The following is a 22,452-nucleotide window of genomic DNA, read 5'->3' as shown; positions in this document are numbered from 1 at the left end:
AAGAGACTGGAGATGTTGCTTTTGACATTCAGAAGGCATCGTTACGATTATATTTACATATGGGTTTTGGGTGCTTGTCATCTGTTCTGCATTTTTACATTGTTTTATGAACTACAATTAGTATCTCTCATTTGTAACTAGATTGTTTTGGCAAAGTATCAAGAACCTTAATTTTCAGCTTTCCTTTCCTTTTCTGATAATGATTTCTTCATGATAGGATTAGGAAAAAATGTGTACCATTTTCTTTTTTTCTTTTTTTTTTAATGTGGTTTGCTAATTTTCTATGGTTTTTGTGTTTCAATTCAAAAGCTCATAATTGCCTATGGTACACAATAATGGTTTGAATAAATGCAAAATGAGACATCATACTTCAAAGAGAGTCTTATATAATATATAGAAAATGTACATAAATAAGTAGTATTACATGTGGTAGTGATGGGAGTTCTATGTCTATAACATATGCTTCCCAAGGTTACACTGGTTATACACAACTTTTTTTTTTTTTTTTTAAACTCATAGCTTTATAACTTTTTGGTATCCAGTTACCTTACTAAAAAGACCATAGAAAAGGAAAACTTAAGTAGAGAGAAGTGTTAGAGTAGAAAAGAGCAGTGAATTATTTTTTTACTAGAAAGTGCTTGATATTCAAGCTCCATTTTCAAATACTATGTCATGATTGCAGGACCAAAGCAGGCATGATTTTTGTTGAAGGGTAGGATCTAGTGATTGGAAGGGCAGCTGGGTCACTTAGGAGAAAACAATAATGTTCAGGTTGTTGGGGTCATTATGTGCTTGGGAAAAAGCTCTGTCCATTTTATATCTGTGGGAAGTAAAGCTGAGTGTGAGAGAGGATACCAGTTGATGGGGAACAGTGACATTGGAACAATCTGTTTTGGGTAGTTAATCTGAGCTGTCTGGGTGAAAAATATTATCTAATGCAGCTTTCATATCTTGTACAAAACTACCTTCACATACAGAACAAGCAGATACAGGGCAGAGGGCCTGATCCTTCATTCTTGACTTGGGCAAAACTTCCAGTGACTTCAGTGAGAAGTTTTCATGAGTAAAGACTGTAAGATTATCCCCAAAATTCTAACTGGTTAATATGTTTTTCCTGTACTGGTACATGAGTCCCTAGTTTCAATTCTTTATCTATGACATCACAACTAGTTACTTTGAAAATAGCTATGATATGACACAGGATTCTGGTATGTGAAATAAAATTCAAATCTTTATGGAATCTTTGACTGCTGAAACCATCACTGTAGAAGTACAGAGCCATTACATTATTGAGACTATCTGGAATGCAAGCCCACAGAAAGGTTTATCTTTACTGATAAGCGACTGGAAGATGGGTTTACTTTATTAAATTACAACATTCTGTATAAAAAGAATCCACTATGCACATGGTGTTCTGTTTGAGGGGCAGTAACTGAAGTCACTACTCTCCTTCCAGTCTGTGAGAAAGGGCTTAGTTGTATTTTGTCTCAATAATCAGTTGCATTTCACCAAAATTCAGTAATGTTAGAACATCATCCATGACTCCCACGATGGTCATGACAAAAACTCAGGCATATTACATACAACATTTTATAATGAATGGTTGAATCAGGGTACAGCTTTTAGACAATAGAATGAATGTATTCTGGATTTCTGTGTGATAGTTCTTCAAATGAAAAGCCAATGTAATAGACACTAGTGACTGTCTTTTCACCTGTAGGAAAGGGGCAGTATCTTGAAACATTAAAATATTAATTGTACTTCAATTCATTTATGACCTGCATGACTGGTTATCTTCTTCCTTATCACGAAAACCCATCCTCCTTAAAATGTAATTCTGCTCAAAGGAAAGTCCTTAAGGACTCTTTTCACTTACAGCTGATACTTTTTTCACTGTACAGGTGTTCTTGACTGTTACTTAAGTTAAAGTTACACAGGGATCATCCGTAGAGCCCTGCGTGGATACAAAATTGGTATCCATATGCGATCCACAAAAATGGTTTGTGGATGCAGGTATCCGTGGATTTGCAGGGTTCTAATCATCAGGTCATTGCTACTGTCTGTGGATTACTCCTGGGGGAATTCTTTGCCAAAAAATTAAAAATTCTGCACACGTTTTAAAATTCTGCATATTTTATTTGTCAAAATAACACAATATAATCACACCAGTTTCAATTATTTTGTTAATTTATTTCAAAATACCTGTCAGCGAGCATGTCTGTAACAGTACAGACAACAAAAAAGATTCAGAGAATATTTTTTGACACACAGATTCATTACTAGGCATATTAATACAGAACTTTGAGGAATAATTTATTTAAACTACAATACAGACACGTACTTCCCACACCCCTCAGAAACAGTGCAAAGGCTTTGGGAAGTCAGGGGTAACAGAGGAGCTGCAGGAGAGGGAACTAATTGGTGGGAAGGGGCCTGGATGTGATCCTGGAGGGTTGTTGGGTGTGGATGGGAGAAGAATGGAATGGTTTGGAGAGTGGAAGTAATGGAGGGATTGTTAGGGAGCCTTCCCCATGAAGACCCTGGCTGATCCCTAGCTTATCTCATTCAGTCAGACACATCTGCCCCAGTCCCCATGTGTCCCTGCACCACCCCCCAGCTACTTCCCTCCTCCATGTGTCCGTGCACCCCCACTCCCATTTGGCTCTCGACCCAGTCTGTCCGCCCCACTAGCCCTTCTGAACTCCAGTCTGACACTCCCCCAGCAGCCCCATGTGCCCCACGCTGTCTGTCCCCCCATATCCCGTGTCTCCTGACCTGCCCACATGGGCAGGGGTTGAAAGAAACCATGCCTCTTCTCTTCCCTCTCTCCAGCTGAGGCCGCTCCTGCTGGAGAGCAGCTGGTATCTGTTCTGGCGCCACAGCGACCGCTCATGGGCAAAAGATGTAACTTCAGCGCTTCTCCAGCAGAATGAATTTTCTGCAGAGAAAAAAATTCCGTGTGTGTGGCACATGAATTCTGCGCATGCGCAGTGGCACAGAATTCCCCCAGGAGTGGTGGATGCTTTATTACTGTAGATACTAAAATCAAATTAATTTTTAACACAGCATTTCTCATTATGAATGACCTGTCTTTGCCACTTGGGACTCACTTGGTTGTCTTTAAATAAAGGACTGAAAAGGTATATTTCCTGTGGAAGCAGGGACTGATATGTGTCTGTGTAGCTCTATATATACAGATGCACATTAATAGCTACGCACACAAAAAATACGACACATAATCCATAAAATAATATTTCTTATGGGATGCAAATGTGTATTTAATTTCAGTTGTATTGATTTTTACACACTGCAATATAACAGAGAGACAGGTACATAAAACTAGCAGTACTTTTTTTGGGGCTGATTCTGATCTCACACCTGATTTGCCCTAGAATAACTAAGATCACAGCTGGGGCCATTTGTGTATTAAGAATTTACATTGTCAAAAAGGTGTAACCGAATTCAACTACCCAGTATGAAACACTGTATATGAAAAAACCAAATGTGTATCAAGACTGTCAAGGGAATCAGGGAAGCTGTTGTTCATATCATGCTATAAATATATGTGGCACTGTGGAGTGGTTAAACTATACCTGCTCCAAAAAGCTTACTATGTTGAGCTCTCAACAGCTTAATCCGTTGCCTGTTGATGTGAATAGCAGAACTCCTGTTTTCTTCAGTGGTCCACAATGAAGCCTCAGTTCAGCAAAGTACTTGAGCCTGCACCTAATTTGAAAGACATGAGTAGTTTTACTGAAGTCAGTAGGACTACCTTCATGTTTAAAGATAAGCATGAGCTTAGGTACCTTGCTAAATCAGGACCTAAAGACACAAATGGATGCAGTACATGCAGTGTAAATAAAAGAAAGTGAAGAACACTCCTTCTAGCTGGAATGCTTCTAGGAAAAAAAGGAAGAGGTTTTATTAAGTTATTTTGACAGAGTAAGGGAAGGCAGTTGTGGAATATAAATTTGTGAAGTTACGCCAGGTTTTACACCTGCACTAGGAGAGAAATTGTGGCCCATAGTTATGCAGGAGTAAAATTCACAAGAAGATAAGACTGTAAAGTGATTTCACATCCACTATGTAGTACCAGGCAGCAGAACCACTCAGGGTGAGGGGTAGAAGAGAGATCATTTAAATGAGCTTCTCCTACCCCCAGCAGCTCTCTCTGCATTCTGTCCCTCTCCATAGAAAACAGGTGGAAGAGGAAACAGACGGAGATGTTCGCACAAAACATTACTTGTTGGGGTTAGGAGGTTCTTTGCCCTGATTGGTTCTGTCCGTCTCTCAACTGACAAATACAACCATTGTCTGAGAGTGCTGTTAAGGGATTCATGCTTGATTCGTTTTAAGGTTCCACACAACTGAAAATTAGCCCTGTGGAGCAGGAATTCTTCTGTCAGGATGCTCCAACCAGAAGGGCTTCGGTGGGAGCAGGGTCACAATATACAGCCCTAAATGATTAATTTGTTTGTCCCTCTTGTTGCATCCCACGTTTGGGCATTGGCAGGTTGAGTGGTAGTAGTAGTGCTGTCATGAGTCATACAGGAGGAATTCCATAAATAAAAGATGTCGTGTGTACTATTGTTTTTCATCATCCATGTAAAACAATTAGTTCCCTTCACCTATGAACCATGGAAAATAACAGAAACACAAATATCAGTTTATGTGAAGGCATCTTTTCTTCCAAATTGATAAGCATGCTCCTTGGCAACCAAAGGGAAAAATTCAACCTATGTTTGAAGGGAGGCAGTGGCTAGTTCACTGGCCTGGGACTCAGAAAACCTGGGGTTTTTTTCCCAGCTCAGCCACTGGCTGATGGATGACCTTGGGCAAGTCACTTCTCTTTGTGCCTCAGTTTCCCCTTGTTTGTAAAATAGAAACGATACCAATCGCTTTTGTAAAGTGCTTTGAGATCTACTGATGGAAAGTGCTATATTATTATTAGGGCTTGATCAAAAGCCTGTTGAAGTGGGATTCTCTTCATAGACTTCACTGGGTTTTGGATTAGGCCTTTACTCTGTCTGTGCCTAAATTCTCCACCTTAAAATGGGAATAATAATACTCTTTTGCCCAATAAGAGTGTTGAGATGATAAATCCATTAATGTTCCTAATGCTTACAGACACTATAGTGATGGGGACCAGATACGTAAATAGACAGGCAGATAGAAAAATGCTTGGAAAGAGTAGGAGTCTGAGGGAAAAATGGATGTGGTGGTTAATGTACTATGGCTGGTCCACAATAGAACTAGAATAACCTTTTTTGAATCAAGGAGGCTGCTTGGCAGATATGTATAATGATCATGATGTTTTTAATCTCTTTTTTTCTCTCTGGTGATGGGGGGGGGGGGAAAGGGGGAGGAATACTACATTTTAAAAGCTTAGCCAGTCCTACCAAGTTTAGTAGGGAAAGTGGGCCCAATGTTGAGGACTGTGGAACATGTGGCCAGAATAGAATAAAGCCTTTGTGAAAGCTAAATTACATTGTGCTTTCTGAATGACTCTTAACATGTTGAAAAATATTGATAAATATTCCATTTTCTTTCAGATATTGTGGATGCTTTGTCAGATCCAAAGAAATTTTTATCAGTCATGGAAAAAAGAGCAGACCAGATGAGAGCTATGGGTATTGAAACTGTAAGTAGAAACTAATTATGCACATAGGCAAAATAATTTCATATAGTGGACAGTGCAAAATACAGGCTACACTTTATAAGAAATAATACCACTGCAAAGAATTTTTGGACCTGATGTTTGGTCAGTTCTCCCATTGATAAATTGGTCATTAATGCAAGTTATTCTCTTAGTCTCTGTTTTCAAATATAGAACTCTTCTACTCTTAAATACCTGGACATGTGTTGCCAGATTTGTTAAAATATCCTTCACTGCATTTCCAAACATAGTTACAGTCATGAGGGATTTTTTTTATCAGTCACAGCAGCACATCCATGTGTCTGAAATTAGAAAGGAGCCATCCTTATTAAGTTTCAGTAAAAATAAGTTATAAATTCTTCATCTGAGAATAATATTTTTCTAGAAGTATTAGCAAATATATGGGGAATTTTCTTTAAAAAATAAATTACTTCATTTCTTTCCCCCTGAAAACGATATTTTGTAATAATGCTTTTTCCAGAGTGATATAGCTGATGTACCAAATGACACCTCAAAGAATGATAAGAAAGGAAAAGCTAATAATGCCAAAGCAAGTGTGACTCCTCAGAGTAGCTCTGAACTTAGACCAAGTACTACTTCTGGCCTCGGACCTGGGATGGAAACTAAAAAAGGTAAAGGAAAATGAGCTCTTTCTCCTTTACATGGTTTAGAAGGGCACTTCAAAAGAACTATTTCATTGGTTTTAGTTTTGTACTCGCTATTGTCTCTAATCCCTCTGAACAGCTCAAAGAGTAACATCTTTCTCTACTAGTGGTGACTTTGTCCACTTGGCAAATACTGCTTTATCCATATTTCTGTTGAAGCAGAAGCCAGCATGGTTGGATTTTTATTAAATGTCATGTCTGTGCACCAGGGTAGTCAATGCTACCAGCAGAAATATGAATGACACTGGGAATAATATTTATTAATGATCTACCAGAGCAAGGCTAGAGGGGAAGGCTGTTTTCTTGTATATGTCACTTGTCCTGCAAAATCATCTTTGCAAACCAAGTGGGTTCTTTCTGTCTCCTACATCATCACAGATAATAAAGGGTCTGTGATGATAAACTTGGTAAACGTTTCTATTGATGTGCTGGAAGAAGTAGCTCATTCTCTTGCAGCTACCTTGGCTTTACAGGGATAATGAGTAAAAAAGAGTAGAAACTTATTTTGGCATGAAAGTTAGCAGATAGGGCTGAATACACACAAATAAGCAGAGCTGTTGGGAAAGAAGATGCCATTTCTCTATAGTCACTCTTCAGAGTAAAGCAGGTCATGTTTGGAATCTAAAGTATTTCATTCTCCCTTTACCAGTAAAACAATAGTGTGTTGTCTTTTTGTCAATTGAGATACTATGGTATAAATATAAAAAGAATGACACAATGAATTGTAGACATTCATATTTCATGTGGTAGTAATCTTCTTGTATTTTAATTAGGAGCATGGATGAATTCACAGTTACTAGTCTAAGGAAATATATTTTCAGGCTGGTTACTGAAGCATAATTATTCTTGGTTAAAAATGTAGTAAAAACACATAATAACAAAGCAGTAATTATGAATAGGGATTCTGCATTTTAAAATTAAATCTGAACCTCTTTTTTTAATATCACAACAAACATTGTGTAGTACTATTTCTTAAGCTATGATTTCAGTGCTTGTACATTTGCCATCTCCTCTGCATCCTCTTTTTCTTGCCTATCCACTTGTGGAATAATAGAGCAGGTCATTTGTGATTATCCCTATTAACCTATTACTTATTTTTATTATTTGTCAAGACCTGCATCATTCTGCCCTCACTTAAAATGCACAGTTCACATTGAGCAATGGGCATTACATGTCCAGCAATGTAAGGTAGTCTGTGGGAGATTTTCAAAGGCACAGATGAGAGGCACCCAATTCCCATTGTCTTTCAATAGGAGTTGAGTGCCTAACCTCCCATTTATCGCTTTGAAAACTTCCCCCTCTGTCTTTATGTGTATTATAAAGCACCATGCATATTTATGGCATTAACCAAGAAATAATACGTTATTGGTGCTGAATGTTAAGGTCCTTAGAAGGTTAAAATTTCACCTGTCCTGCAGAAATTCTTTATTTTGAAAGATCTGAATATTGTTCAGTGGAATTTACCTTACAAGGCAGATAATCCATTGTAGGACAAATGGAATTTTACAGTTAAAGGAAACTAAGGCCAGGTCTACACTATAACCTTACATTGGTATAACTACGTTGCTCAGGGATTTGAAAAATCCACACTCCTGAGCAACACCGTTATACCAACCTAACCCCTAATGTAGGCAGCACCATGTCAACAGGAGGGCTTCTCCCACTGACATAACTATTGCCTCTCGCAGAGGTGGATGCCAACAGGAGAAGCTCTCCCACTGGTGTAGTAGCGTCTTCACTGAAGCTCTACAGCAACACAGTTGCGCCGGTGCAGCTGTGCCACTGCAGCATTTTAAGTGTAGACCTGCCATAAGGTAGTGAATTAAACGATATGAAGTATAGTAGTGATTGACCCAACATTTTATGTAAGAATTAAGGAGTGTCTTGCATTCTAGATTTCTCATGGGATCATATTGACTTTTTTTTTAATGTTAATGTTTAAAATACCACTTTGTAACTGAAAGACTGTTAAGATATGCCAGTGAAAATAGTATTTGCCAGAACCTATAGAGAGGTAAATTATGAAGTTGCACAAATGGTCTGCTCTGTTTCTGAGCAAATGATTTTTGCAAACTCTTATCTTGTTCTTGTTCGACACTCAAGTGGGAAATGAAAGGAGATTGGAATACAGCTATTACTTTGTTTTTTCCTTACACCAGTAAGATGATGGATGGTGCAGTGCTGTTGGGGAAAAAAAATTAAACATACTTTTCCCAGGTCTCAATACTTAATTTGTTTTTAAAGGGAACTCAATTGGTTGCTTGTTTACGTTATACATTTTAATATGAAACACATTTATTACTGACTAACATAAATATAAATGTAGTGAAGTTAAATATAGAAATTATGGTGTATACTAATAAGTCTGAAGTTCTAGATAAAATGTACTAATGCCTTCTAGGTATAGAACTTATTCCGCAAGTGAAGATAGAAGATTTAAAGCAAATGAAGGTACGTTTGGGCATAAACTTTGCAAGACAATATATGTATACATTTTTGCAAACAGCAAGATTTTATTTGGTGTCAGTCATTATGACTACAGGAAAATTGATCCAAGTTTCTTTTTTGTAGGCTTACATAAAGTATTTAAAGAAACAACAGAAAGAGCTGAATGCTTTAAAGAAGAAGCATGCCAAGGTATGATAATTTTCTTAGAGCTGTAAGAGTTTGGGGAAACACACCTAGCCAGCAAGTTCACTCACTTTAATTAAAAAAAAAAAAAAAAAAAAAAAAAAAAGTTCATAAGCACAGACAGATTTTAATGATAGTCAATAGAAAAACTAGGGATAAGTAAATTGGATTAGCAACTAATACATGTTTGTTTTATCCTACATTAAGGACACCTGCCAATAGGCAGTTCTTCCCTAGAGCATTTTTAAATTTCCCCTCAGCTTCCAATACAATTTTGTTTGACTTGTGTAAAGAGCTGAACCACTTTACAAGTGGTTTCTGCTCGCCTCTTAGATGATTGTTTCTAAGTCTTGCTGAGAATGTTGAGAATCAGCTAGGTGGAATATGCTGTATCAAAGACAATGTAGGAATTGCATGGAGACAAAACGGAGGTAGGGGAGAGTAGCTGGAAAATTAGATCCCTCTTCCTTCTGTGTATAATAATTACAGCGTGGGTAGTCACCTTTTGCTTGATATTATTGGCATAATAGTATTACCAAAATATTGCTCCACCACTACTATACTCCACAGCATACTATGGCACACTCAATTCCCTTCTGCCCATAGTGTGTCCCTACTCATTCCTGGTAACAAAGGAAACATAATAAGTGAAGAAAGTACCGAGGTTCTGAATTTGGTCCCATTCTTCTGCTGACAGCCTGCTTGGCTTTATAGTCAGTCTTTATTCCTTGTTATTAAGTGTTTGTTGATATCCTTGGATTCCCATGCAGAGGACTAATTTTCATTGCATGCTTGGACTGATTATATGTGGCTGATCACTTTTAGTGTCAGAAGGTTCATCAAAACATGCAGCAACATCTTCTAAAAGAAAAATCCTTGTGTTTACCTTCAAAGACCATCGGTTGTGGCTGGGCTGGCAATTGTCAGGGTACTAATAATTATACTTAGCACTTTTAATGCAAGGCTTTTCATCTTCAATGCACTGTTTTAAAATTAAGTAATTAAATCCCTCCCCCCACTGCCAGGAGAGAGGGAAATAAGTATTATCTTTTTACAGAAACTGAAGTTGTGAATGTCCAAAGTCACAAGAGAGTCAATTTTAAGAGCCAAAATTAGTACTTCTGTACTATAGTGATGGGCACCCTTGAAATATCTGAAATACATAGAATAGATCACGTATTCCTAAACTTTCTGGTAGTGAGACCCTCACCTTCATAGAGTCTCTTGGACCCCTTCAGTTCCTTTGCAACCCATCATGCTCCCTCCTCCCCCATTTGGGATTATGCATTATCCCTGCAGTAACTGCAGCTATTCTTTGCACAGAAGAGTAATGTTAGGAAATTATTTGATGTATTTTTAGCTGTCTTATAATGCATTATAGCAGCTGGAAGGGAGGCGGAGAGCCATGCAAGCTGCCAGCCATGATCAGCTTGAGAAACTCTGCATTGTTGGACCCACTGAATCCAAGAATTCCTGGTAGAACCAGCGTTTGGACCCTTGAAAGCTCCTGGCCAGGGGCACTCCAAATTTGGAGGAATAAGGAATGTAAAGGAGATTCTTATCTTTTGTTTTACAGAAAGTATTTTTTTTATCCCTTTTCCTTACAAAAATGGCCTTGAAAATATAGATTGATATGAACTCATCGCTGGTTTTGAAAGAATAAGCAGCGAGGCTCCACTTCTGCAGCAGAAGGCCTACTATCTCACCATCCCCACTTCTCTGCATGCCACTTTCCATGTAAAATGAGTCCATTAAGTTTGTGGAAGGTACCATGAAGAATCATTTAGTTCACCCTCCCCACACTTCTTAGGCTGCCATCGTGCATAGTGATGTGATAGTGGCACAGGTTATGTTGAAAATATGGGGCTAGGAAAAAAACAGCTTTGCAGGTCTGACCAAAAGTTCTAAGGCCAGCCGTGTTCCTGATTCTCAGTTCTGTACTCAGACCGCTTTTCCCCTTCGCTTTCTAAGGCCTGGTCTGTGCCAGGGAAAATTTTGAAAAATTTCCCATCATCCTAACATCAGTTCAGATGATGAACACATGTTAACGAAATTGGGAACACCCCAGTTTAGTCACACCACCTGCAGCTGACGCCACTTTCAGCACCATGTCATCTATTCCTACTCAAAGTGTCAGCAGCCATTACATTGGCTACCATAGGATTCCCAATACTGGTAACATCTGCTCAGCTGAACTGTGGAGAAATAGTTAGCATCACTTCTGGGCTGGCGATTAGCCATGGTGAGGTATGGTGAGAGAGAGCCCTTGGATGCTGAGGCAGGGATTGGGCATATGGTAATGCTAGTCTTTCTATTCTCTCTTCATTCGGCTGCATTTTGGAAAACCAGAAAATTACAAAACAAAAAGAATGCTCAATGGTAAAACTGTCAAAAGTGCTTCAATGATCTATAGGCCCATTGACTTGCAATGTGTCTTGTCTCCTAAGTGTACAAATCCTGTTTTGAAAATGGGACTTAGTTATCCAGGTTACTTAGGCACTTCTGAAAATGTTTCCTTGAGTCCCTGTGTGTTATTTCCATTTAGAGGAAGTCCATGGTAACTTTGACCTTTGCACCATGATGAATAGTGGGAGCGTAACAGCAAAGCTGACTGATTCAGCATCTGGGGGCCTGACAGGAAAAGGATTGAGCAGTTTACTTTTAACAAGTATTCAACAGGTGTCTCTTTCACACACACGTACAACAGCATTCATGCATCTTTTATATGAAGAGTGATGTTCCTTGATTTTATTTTCTTTTAAGTGTAAATGCTTATCAGTCTAAGTATTTCTAAAGACAATGGTAAAAATACTTCCGCAACTAACATGCAGAAGTGCTTCTTGGAGTGAAGACACCATTTGTGTGTATGGGATAATAAATGGTTGAATGAAGTCATGCTGTGTATATATGGGAGTAGGCTAGTGAAAATGTGTTAGTGGGAGTATGTAGGAGTCACACCAGATCAGAAAGATGCCAGGGGTGGAAACCTTTCACATGTTACTGTTAACAAGGGGCTGAAACACCAGATATTAGAAAAGAAAAAGCATGATAACCTTAGAAGGGGCTATAAAATACATATAAAATGTTTTTTATTAAAGAGAACAGGCCCATTTGTTTTTCATATAAAATGTGTGGACAGTTGAAAATACAGTCTTTGTATAAAATGAGATTTTTATACTAAGTAGGGTAGGTGGATGGATCATTTGAATGGCAGAAGCATACCTGCTGATTAGCCTCATAATTAGTAGGCAGTCATTTTATGCTCCTTGATAAAATTAGACCTTCCCATGTTCCCTTAATGTCAGATTAACAGCTTGCTGATAAACATGGAATTTTGGATTTTATGAATCCCGGAAATGGTGAAGAGAAGAAATTTTATTTTGAGGATTATGAGTGATGCAAATGGGGAGTCATATATACAAAGCTCTGCAAAAGACAGGGTACTGCTTTTAAAGACATCTTCCTGGTAAATAAGAATAAAATGCAGGGGATTAGAGGAATAATTAGAAATTAAAGCAGGAAAATGTACTGTGAATAAATATTGAAGGGAGGACAACTTCAGTGTTTCACATCAGTTGTGATGGCAGGCCGAAACAACAGGTTTTGGAGTCCGTCAAGACAAAATAGCATTTTTATTTAACTAGGGTTGTTTGAGTGATGGTCCCTATGTATATTCTACTTGAGGTGTGCTTGCACTCTATGCGCCTGAGACTGAAAGATTATTGCTAACAGTGTCCATTAATCTGTGCCTGTGCCATTGTCCTCCTCATGCTCCAAACCAAGGGCTTAAGGAGCATATTGGACCCACCTCTTCAGTTTCTTTCTACCTCCTGGCGTCTGTGACAGATCCTGTTAAAGTGTCTGCATTCTTAAAAAATTGTAGTTAGTTGTATATAATTAAAACCCTGTTTTTTGTATAGTTTATATTTAAAGTTGTTGAGTAGTCTTGAGGGCTTTCAGGTCCTCAACCCCAATCAGATTCAAGATCTGCATGACCTGCCCCTGGGCTTTCCCAGTCAGCATCAACCACAACATATGTCTCTATTACCTTGGGGAAGCTAATATCCACTTTAAGTGCAACATCTGCTTGTCCTTTCCTGGCCGAACTCATCAAGCCCATGAGTACAATTTTAGAAGATTCCTGATGGACTGTGCAATGACTCCCCAGTACATTCCTGTCCTGTCAGATCCCCCCTGTACATTGGGCAGAGGCACTGAGAAGCACCCCTCCAAGCATGGTGGTCTCCAGCTCTAAGAATAATCAGAGCACGGTTAAAGTCTCTTCCAAACAAAGACGTGAGGAGGGTAATAGCAAACACTTTCATAATGAGAAATCCCCCACCAAGTCCTCATCTGAAAAGAGGACCTCCTCTCCAACACCCTGTAAGTCAAGTAATATTCCAACACCCAGTACAGGAGCATCAGGAGCTCATACGGAGGACAGTATTGGTTTCCCATCCACTGTACCGGTGAGAGAAAGAAGACATCAGACGTCTCTGATGCCATCCATAACTATGTGGAGAGAAGAGTCGTTGGTATTGAATACTGTGACCTATCTGAAGTCAATAGAGGCGGTGCCACAAAGGGACAAAAGCTCAGTTCACTTTCTAGTATCAGGGGCTAGATATATTGCCCCAGAGGACGTTACTATCTACGACGTGGATCCAGAAGTGCTGATATAGTCAAATAGGGATGTCCCTACATGATTGGTTTGCCACTTACTAGTACCATCAACCAATCCAGGCTCCTTTACCGACAGCACCACCCGTTGACAGAATTGTCCTTTTCCTCTGAGTCCGGAATCAGTGAGAGAGCTTCACTACCCCTATCAGGAAAGGTGGGTAAACCCTGACAGAAGCACCAACATTTCTTGGGCACCTTCCCTGTCTCATAGAAAGGACAATCCACCTCAGAACCAGTAGTATCCTCCTCCATAGGGATTGCCTTACTTATTCTACGGCACTTTGCACTGGCCTTACTGGAGTCTCTGAGATCTATGCATGAGAATCTATACAGTCACACTAGAAGTCAAGACAAGCTTCCTCAAACTCAGGAGCAGTCTGAGGAAGAGGAACAACCACTTGCCCCGGTGAAGTTCTCATTGTTGTCCCCAGATGAGGTGGTGGCATCAGCCTCGCCATCTGACTACTGCAGGTAGTTCAAGCACCTTCTGAGGAGAATCACAGGTAAATTCCAGATCCCCCTGAAAGAAGTACAGGACACCCTTCATAAGTTACTGAATACCCTCCAGAGCACTGATCCTGGTAAGGTGGCACTGCCAATTAACAAGGCCATTTTAGAACTGTCAAGATGGTTTGGCATATTCCAGCTACTTGTGCTCCTACTTTAAAGAGAACAGAGAAGAAATACTATGTGCTGTCTAAGGAGGCAGAATATGTAATATTACACACCACTCCAGACTCATTAGTGGTGCCAGATTTCATCAAAAGAATCTAGCAACACTATCCCAGATCTATATCCACTGATAAGAAGGCAAAATGTTTAGACCTCTTTGAGAAAAAGAACTTCAGGTCAGTGAGTTTAGAGTTCTGTATAGTGAACTACTAAACGTTAATGTCAAAATAGGATTTCATTAATTATAATAAGTTCTCAGAATTAACCAATAAACTCCCACAAGAAGATAAACTTCAGTTCTGAGCAATTATTGTTGAAGATAAATTGCTGGCTAGATCAGCTTGTTACCTTAAACTTTGGACCCAAGAGACCCTATAATGGCTTAGGTGTGCTAATGGAGAAATTACAAGTTTTAATTCTGTAAGTGGGTAACAGGAAGTGGTCTGCCTAAGGGATTCACAAGGATTTACCAGGGATTTCCCTTTTAACCTTTTAGAAAACTCCCTAGACCTGCCTGCCTCGGTTTGCCCTTGGGAGGACACAGACACAGGCTTCCGTTCTAAGTATCAATCCTTAGATAGTAATTTCTTCAAAAACAAAATGTCTTTATTAAATGCTAATTCTAATACAATTTAAGTCGAAAATCAACACAATGTAACAAATGGCATAAGTCACCTAAGACAATACCAGACACTATAAACTATGTAACCTAAAGCGATGCAACATCAAATATAACATAAACCATAAAATTTAAATGCAATACTCATAACACAATGTTACATTTCCTTAGCACATATTCTAACATAAGGTTATGAATACTTCGTGTGGCACAGCATAGTAGACATGCAATATTGCAACATATAACACAGAGAAAAAATCCCTTATACATATGTATAAAGCCTTAATACGATGTTGTAATATAAAGCCAAACCTATTACAATGTAACACCTAGATTCCTTATACATTATATATAAAGTAACTTTACAATAGTACACATTCAATAACATTACTAAAGATAACATTCTATGAGTGTTGATCAGGCAATAATAGATTGGGTGAGGTAAGAGGTCATTAAAATGCAAGCATCCAACTTTATTTACAATCACATGCATGCATTTCTTATTTTAAGAAGAGTTATACTTACTTTTTCTATGGTTTTAAAACTAAACGTATTTGTGAAAGCTGGCAAGACAGTGAAACTTTGGAATGATCATGATACAGGTCTCTTTAAATTGCTTTGGTTCAGCTCTTTCAAGGAAGCTTACTCCTAAAGTGCACTGAAGGCCACTAACACTACTAATGGACTTTAAATTAATCTTGGTACTTTATATGCACTTCAGAAACCTCATCTGCCCCATGGACCTGGCCAGCTCCTTCTTGACTCCACTGCTGGGCTACAAACCCTGGAGGTTGGAAAGGGAAGGAGGAGAGAACCAACGAGTTGGGAGGAAATGGCCTGGGAGAGGGTGCTGATGAACGCCAGCTAGAGATCAGAGGGGATGTGAGTCTAGAAGAAGAAAGGAATCTCCAAAGCATTTTTTTCATCTTAAATTTTTTTTCTCATTCATTTTCTTCACTTTTTTTAACTATCTTCCTTCACTGTCACACAAGAAAAACAGAGAAATTGAATGCAAATATTAACATTGACAAATCAGTTATGCAAAACTTAGGAAAGTCCAAAAACGAACATGTGCTTTTACTATGAAAATGGCGCTGTCTTGCTCAACAACTCGACTCTCTGGGTGTATTTGTGTATTCAATCATATCTGTTTGCTTTAGGGACAAAAATAAGACTTTACTTTTGTAATTCTTTTAGAACTGAAGAGCCAATACAGCTATGGGAGAGTGAACTGAAATCTATTCCTTCTTGTGTATCATCAACAGAAGGGTTTACACATGTGACAGAGGGTGTGACTGGCGTTGAGAACATGCCCAATACAGGTTGTATTAGGGAGAAATAAATGGTGGGAACACCAAGCGGAGCTAGAAAAGAGATCATTGAACAGCCGTATCAAATCCAGTGCAATCAGCAAATCTTAGGTGATCCCAACACTGAGAAGTATCAGCATCTCCAACTCATGCTAATCGATGCAAGATCTGTGCTCAGTGAGCCCTTCCCCATCCATGCACTTATCACCAGCAAGTCACCTGACTTTGTCAGTGCCGCAGGACCTCGGCTGGCTGACACAACACAGGACCATGTTATCCACCTCATCCTCCAAGACTACTCTTTTCACCACATACTTATACCCGGGGATAAGAAATCTAGAGACAGAGTAGTTCCAGCGGGGTAGCCGTGTTAGTCTGTATATAGCAAAAATAACGAGAGTCCTGTAGCACCTTAAAGACTAACAAATTTCTGCAGGCATAAGCTTTCGTGGGCTGCAACCCACTTCGTCAGAGACAGAGTAGCCATTCTATCTTCCCTTCTGGGCTCAGTGCAGGAACAGTTACTCACTCTAATTAAAATCCTTTAAGTGCACCCACTTAATTTGTGAGATGAGAGACGAGAGTAACCTGGACATGCTGCTTATTCTCAGCTCAGCCCCTGCCAGATACCAAAGGCTTCCATGAGGCACTGGCAGTGATATTGTCAGGTGTGGTTGGGATTTTCACAACACTCATTGTGTTGGAAGTCTTCAAAAATCACTCTGAAAACGCCTCTGATAGGATGCATCAAAACTCTGAACCCTCCACCTTAGATTTTTAACTCCAGATTCACATGCACAGCTGACTATACCCTGCATTGGATTATTGGGCTGTTTATTAATAGAAATCCAAAAATCCCAAACCAACCCCATTAGATCACTTCCTTCTCCAAGGGGAATTGAGAATTCTCCTAGTCAGAAGGCAAGATGAAATCACTGCAATGACCCACCTGGACCCACCTTTCCAGATTCCAAAACAATGTGGTTCTCAGATAACCTGCAACAGAGAAAGTTGCAAGGAAGAAAACTTGAGCATCGATGGTAGAAACAGTCTGACACAGGCAGATTTGGACCCACAGAGTTTCTAGACTTAATGCTGCTGTTATAAAGGAGGCAATGAGAGTCTACTTCTCTGCCACAGAAGCAGCAAACTCACTTTGCAAACCTTTTCCAGACTGTGAATTGCCTGGTAAACTCAGATTGCCAGAATACAGCACCTCCCACTGTGAGAAATTGTTTCACAAAGAAGACATCTGGGATGTCTCCATTGGCCACCAAGCATGAATCATACACAGAGTCAGAAACACCAAGTATTCAGCTGATTCACATGGTTAATAGTTACAGAAGTATTGCTGTCTTCTAGGGTCATCACTTGTGACTCTAACGGCTTACCTTCCTGGATGGCAAAAGAAAGTAAGGAATTCTTGGAACCCATGATACCAGAGATTGTCAGCATCTCCTTGATAAGAAGAGTGTAACAGCTTTCTAAAACATGCAGCCAGCTTATCAGTGCTGAAGAAATCATTCCCCAACGTTAGCGATCTTGTAAACTACCTCCCTGTGTACAACCTCTTTTCTAAGCCAGCTAATTGAGAAGTTATCACAGCCTCCAACACCTCCTGTTAGCTGCCAGTATCCTGGATCTCTCTTAGTCAAGACTGCAGGCAATAGCACAGTAGCGCCAGCACTTGAATGATCTCCTGACTAGAGACAAGGGAAGTACATCTGTACTCATCCTGCTGAGCCTTTCTACAGCATTTGATACTACTTCTTACCAATTTATTTATGTATTTACAGTATTTAATTATTTAAATAGACTCCTCTCCCATTTCCTAGATGTTCCAAGAGTGAACAGAAATGCCCTGAAAATTGCTAAGGTCCTGACTGTTGAACCAAAGAGTCATTGTGGGCAATTATTCCTTCACCTCCAAAGCCTTCAGCTGCATGTTGGGTTTGGAGGTTGTATAACTTTCTCTGAGGAATCATGATGTCTTATCCTTAATGTTGCATTAACAATGGGGTTTTTTGTGCTTCATTACATAAAAACTGTAATTCTAGCCATTTCAGGTAAGAAGGTAGTACTAACAAGTGTCCCCTTCATTAATTACAGGTGAACATAAGCAACATAATGTTGCAAAATAATCACAAAAACATCAACCCAAGAATAAATCTCCTACTTGTCTCTGCCTTTGCTGATAATTTTGTACTGCCATTTTGCAAGGCCGTGTTAAATCACATGTACTTTTTCAACTAAGGCCTAATTCAGTCGAAACAAAACAAAATAATGCATCTGCCTTTCACAATGCAGAAGCGAGTGCCCAACTCTGGGACTTATGCAGAAAGGGAGGCCAAGCTTTTAAGGAAATGGAGAGTTAATGGGGTGCATCATTTTATCTTGGAGCTCCACATGCGATAAACAGAATCCTAGTGAAATGACCATTCGAAAATGATACTTTTCTATTTTCTTGTCTTGCAGTTCTTTCATGAGGTTTCCGTGAGCTAGCTTTTCTTTAAATTGGTCTCAGAGCTATTTGTGATATTATAAGAAAATAGTGCACAGCAGCAAGAATAACATTTGTGTGTCACAAGGTCATTTCCTGTTTCCTTTATTAACTTGAATAATGACATTTTCTTTGCTTTTAATGAGCACTGGATGGAGAACTTACATGGCCTTTTATTCTTTTCTTGGTTAGACTGTTGTTGCCTCAAATTGTTTTTAGCCTTTTTTAAACCAAACCTTTTGCCTCTGAAACCCATATTACAGCTGTATCATGGGCGACAAGTTGGAGTCTGATACCCAAAAATTACATATTGGCAATCTTTTTGTCTAAAAGAAACAAGTGAATTCAAAATGACAAAGGATTCAGAAAATCCTAGAACTAGAAATGTATGCTATATCTGCATTGGGTATTGCAAATATACTATCAACCAGTCTAGAACATATTTCCACTTGTGTATGGAGGCAAATCAAGTTTCATTACATTTACAAAAGCATGTTTTGTGAAATATGCTGTAAAACTGACATGGGGTTTTTCTTGGAACCTAGTCTGGACAACAGCTGTGGATATAACAGTTATTTCTAGTGTGTACAGACAGGAAATCAGTCCCGTGTCAGCTAAGCCATTTTAGCTAGTCCTCCTTCCTCCCAGTTCTCCCTGTGACTGGCAATCCCATAATGTGGGATACCTTCGGTAGTGCTTTGTCTCCCTATGCTCTTTGTACATTACTCTATGCATCTGATAGTGCAGTGGTTTCTGTCTTTATATATTTAGAAGAAAAAAGTCATGCTGGTGTATTCATAACCTGGCGGTAGCCATGATACATATCTGATTGTCAGCTGCTGTTTCTCTTGGATCATTGAACATTCATGCTCACCATCTGAGATGGATCATCAGCTGTTTGGCCGGAGTCCAACATAAGGACTTGGATTGTGAGCTGGAGTGAATTAGTCAGGCCATGCAGAGCTATGTTGCATTTTCTGCAGTCAGTAAATGTACAGGATGGCTCCAGACAAACTCTCAAACTGGGAAGTATCAAGCCATGTCAAAAGTTAGTCACTATAATATAGTCTTGAATGATAATTTTGTGACTCTAGGTCAGAAAGGCACATCTGCCCATAAGAACTGGGCTTACATGGGGGGTAAAAATTCCTGCCTGCACCTATGTGCTTACTGGAGAGCTCCCAATTCTCATTCTTCTGTGAGAGCAGGACCAGTTGCTTTGAGGATCCAGGTGTGAGTGCACTCAGACAGAGGGTGAAAACTGGAGGCAAGGGAAGACATCGATGATCCTGATGAGGCAAAGCCATCTAGGGATGAAAAGACCATGGTACAAAGTAATGTATTGCATTAAGTTTATTCAAAATGTTCCTCTGTAGTTTTTTTTGGAGATGCAGATTAAAGACGCATTTAACAAATAAATCAGAAAGGCTACTTTTCCACCTGTTCCATAAAAATTCACGGCCCCAGCTATTACATGTGTGTAGCTGGCTTGATTATCAGTTTTTTACATTCCAAATTTCGGAAGGTGGCTTCAGACTCATAAATGTCCTTCTGAAGACCAGAAGAAATGTTTCCCCGACCTGCACCACTGTTTGCAATGGCCCTGTTCTCCAAATTAGCCTTAATAAATACAACGCGTGCTATTGTGCTAAGCGCTAGAAATCAAAGCTGAAAAGAGAATTGGGCATTAAAAAGTGTACTAACCATGAGGATCATCTTGTAGTGGGCCCAGCAGCTAAAGAGAGTAATGGGACTTGGGTGAAATATTGTCACTTCATTGAAAGTGCAGTCATTTCATACAGAGGGGTAGCCGTGTTAGTCTGTATACTGCAAAAACAACAAGAGTCCTGTAGCACCTGAAAGGCTAACACATTTCTGCAGGCATTAGCTTTCGTGGGCTGCAACCCACTTCGTCAGATGCATGAAATGGAAATTCATTTCATACAGTGATTCAGAAAATTCAAGGACATTTGAAACAATGGATGCCAGCAAGTTATGTCCCACAATAGTACAGTTGGACAGATACATTGCAACATTTTTCTACCTACATCTTTGTTTTTTCTGCTTTCTCCTTCCCGACAAACATCCCCAGATCACAAGGAGGATCTTGTGCATGTGGACTAAGTTTTTTGCTTACAGCTACTTTGTCATCAGTGCTTTGTCAAGAGAGTCAGAGGCAAAGCTTGAGCGTTCATCAATAACCTTTTGAAGGAAGAAGGCAATAAGAGGCAAAATGATGAGTTAATTCTCAGCTTGCAGGAGAAGCTGAGGAAAGCTAAGAAGATAGCCAGAGGTGGCAGATGGAGGAGGATGAAAAGGTGCATGAAGTGCAGGAGGAGACAATGAGCATAAATACATCCCAGGAGAGAATGAAGAAAAATGGAACTTGCTCAAAGGGTTTTAAATGCTCTAATGAACAATTGAGAGCTGCACTGCTGCTGTTAGAAACAACCAGTGCCAACATGAAGAGCAAAGCACCTGGAGTTATCCCCCATCAATCAGCCTGTCATCACGCCTCTCCAACATCCTCCTACTTCTCTCCAGTGATCTTTTCCTATCTTTGGTCTGCTAACTTAGCATCACCCAAATACTTGGATGATGCAGGCAGACAGTACAGTTTCCCACTACACAAAGTTTTGTACATTCTTCCTTTTTAGCTGGATGTATTTGTGTGCATTCAAAATAAATGGTTGTTCTATGAAACAATTTGTGAGGAGTGTGTGTCCACAAAGAAAACACAGCCCAGTTGGTTATCGACTTGAAATAGCTTTCTCTTGAATATAGCATTTCAGGGAATATAATATCTTAGATAAAGATGAGTATTCAGAAAAGATTAAAATTAGGTTGTGATAGGGAAGTTTTGTACGGTCCCTAAGTAAAGCAGGATTCCAGCTCTGAATATGGTCTCCTTTCCCTAGTGTATGCAGAAGTGCCAGACAAGTGTACAGATGGCATATAATTTCAAATAATTATGCTTAGTCTTTTAGATCAAGAATTGTACCATTTCGTTTATCTGGGGAAGAGTACGTGGCTTCAGTAATTAAATATATCAGACAATTCACCTGTGACTGTGTAGTGATGTCAGACATGCTTCAGCCTTTTCACTGTCTGTCATTTCTCTTAGACTGCTAATCAGCATCTATATCCCCTGCCGAAGTTGTCATCTTTCTCATGCTGATGGCGTCCATTTTTTTACTTTGACCTCTGCAGGACAGAGAGCTCAGTACCTCATTCTGAACAGAAAATGCAGGAGCCATCTATGTTATTGCCTAGAGGGATGGATAGCAGATGCTGGAATTCAGGCTTTCAGGAATTCTAGTGCTAGCTTTTCAAAGCATTGCTGCATTTGTTAAAATGGATGTGAAATTCTTTCAATAATATTTTTAAAAGGAACTATGTGGATAAGTCGGTTGCTATGATGTATGTGAAATAGTAGCAATGAAACCTGTGGTATAGAGCAGTAGTGTAAATTCAGACTGTGTAGTGAAACTAAGTGAAAACAGACCAAAAAAAATATCCTGGTAACTTTTTAATATCAAATGTGATCTGTTTACATTTCCCACAGTAAACCATATCATAACAATTAATACAAGACAGTTCTGTCAAGACTAGATAAAAATCTAGAACTATAGTATGTTAATCAAATAATTAAAACAGAAACATTCCCTAGTGTAGTGTATGTGCAATACTCAAATGCCATCTCTAGCAGCCAAATA

General features: G+C 39.3%; 1 protein-coding gene across 1 annotated transcript in view; it reads left to right on the top strand.

The window, feature by feature from the left end:
- The window catches only part of PLCB4 (phospholipase C beta 4), a 318,726-nt gene that overhangs the window by 267,520 nt on the left and 28,754 nt on the right, over positions 1–22,452 (top strand). The window contains exons 29-32 of the mRNA XM_067565311.1: positions 5,553–5,641; positions 6,138–6,288; positions 8,723–8,772; positions 8,893–8,958. Of these exons, the coding sequence (XP_067421412.1) occupies positions 5,553–5,641; positions 6,138–6,288; positions 8,723–8,772; positions 8,893–8,958 (356 nt within the window). The remainder of the gene's footprint in view (positions 1–5,552; positions 5,642–6,137; positions 6,289–8,722; positions 8,773–8,892; positions 8,959–22,452) is intronic.

Source organism: Emydura macquarii, unplaced genomic scaffold (assembly GCF_026122565.2).
Source record: "Emydura macquarii macquarii isolate MOO-44397 ecotype Brisbane River unplaced genomic scaffold, CSIRO-AGI_Emac_v2 contig_2676, whole genome shotgun sequence".
Classification (NCBI taxonomy): Eukaryota; Metazoa; Chordata; order Testudines; family Chelidae; genus Emydura; species Emydura macquarii.
This window is presented reverse-complemented; position numbering and strand designations above follow the sequence as displayed.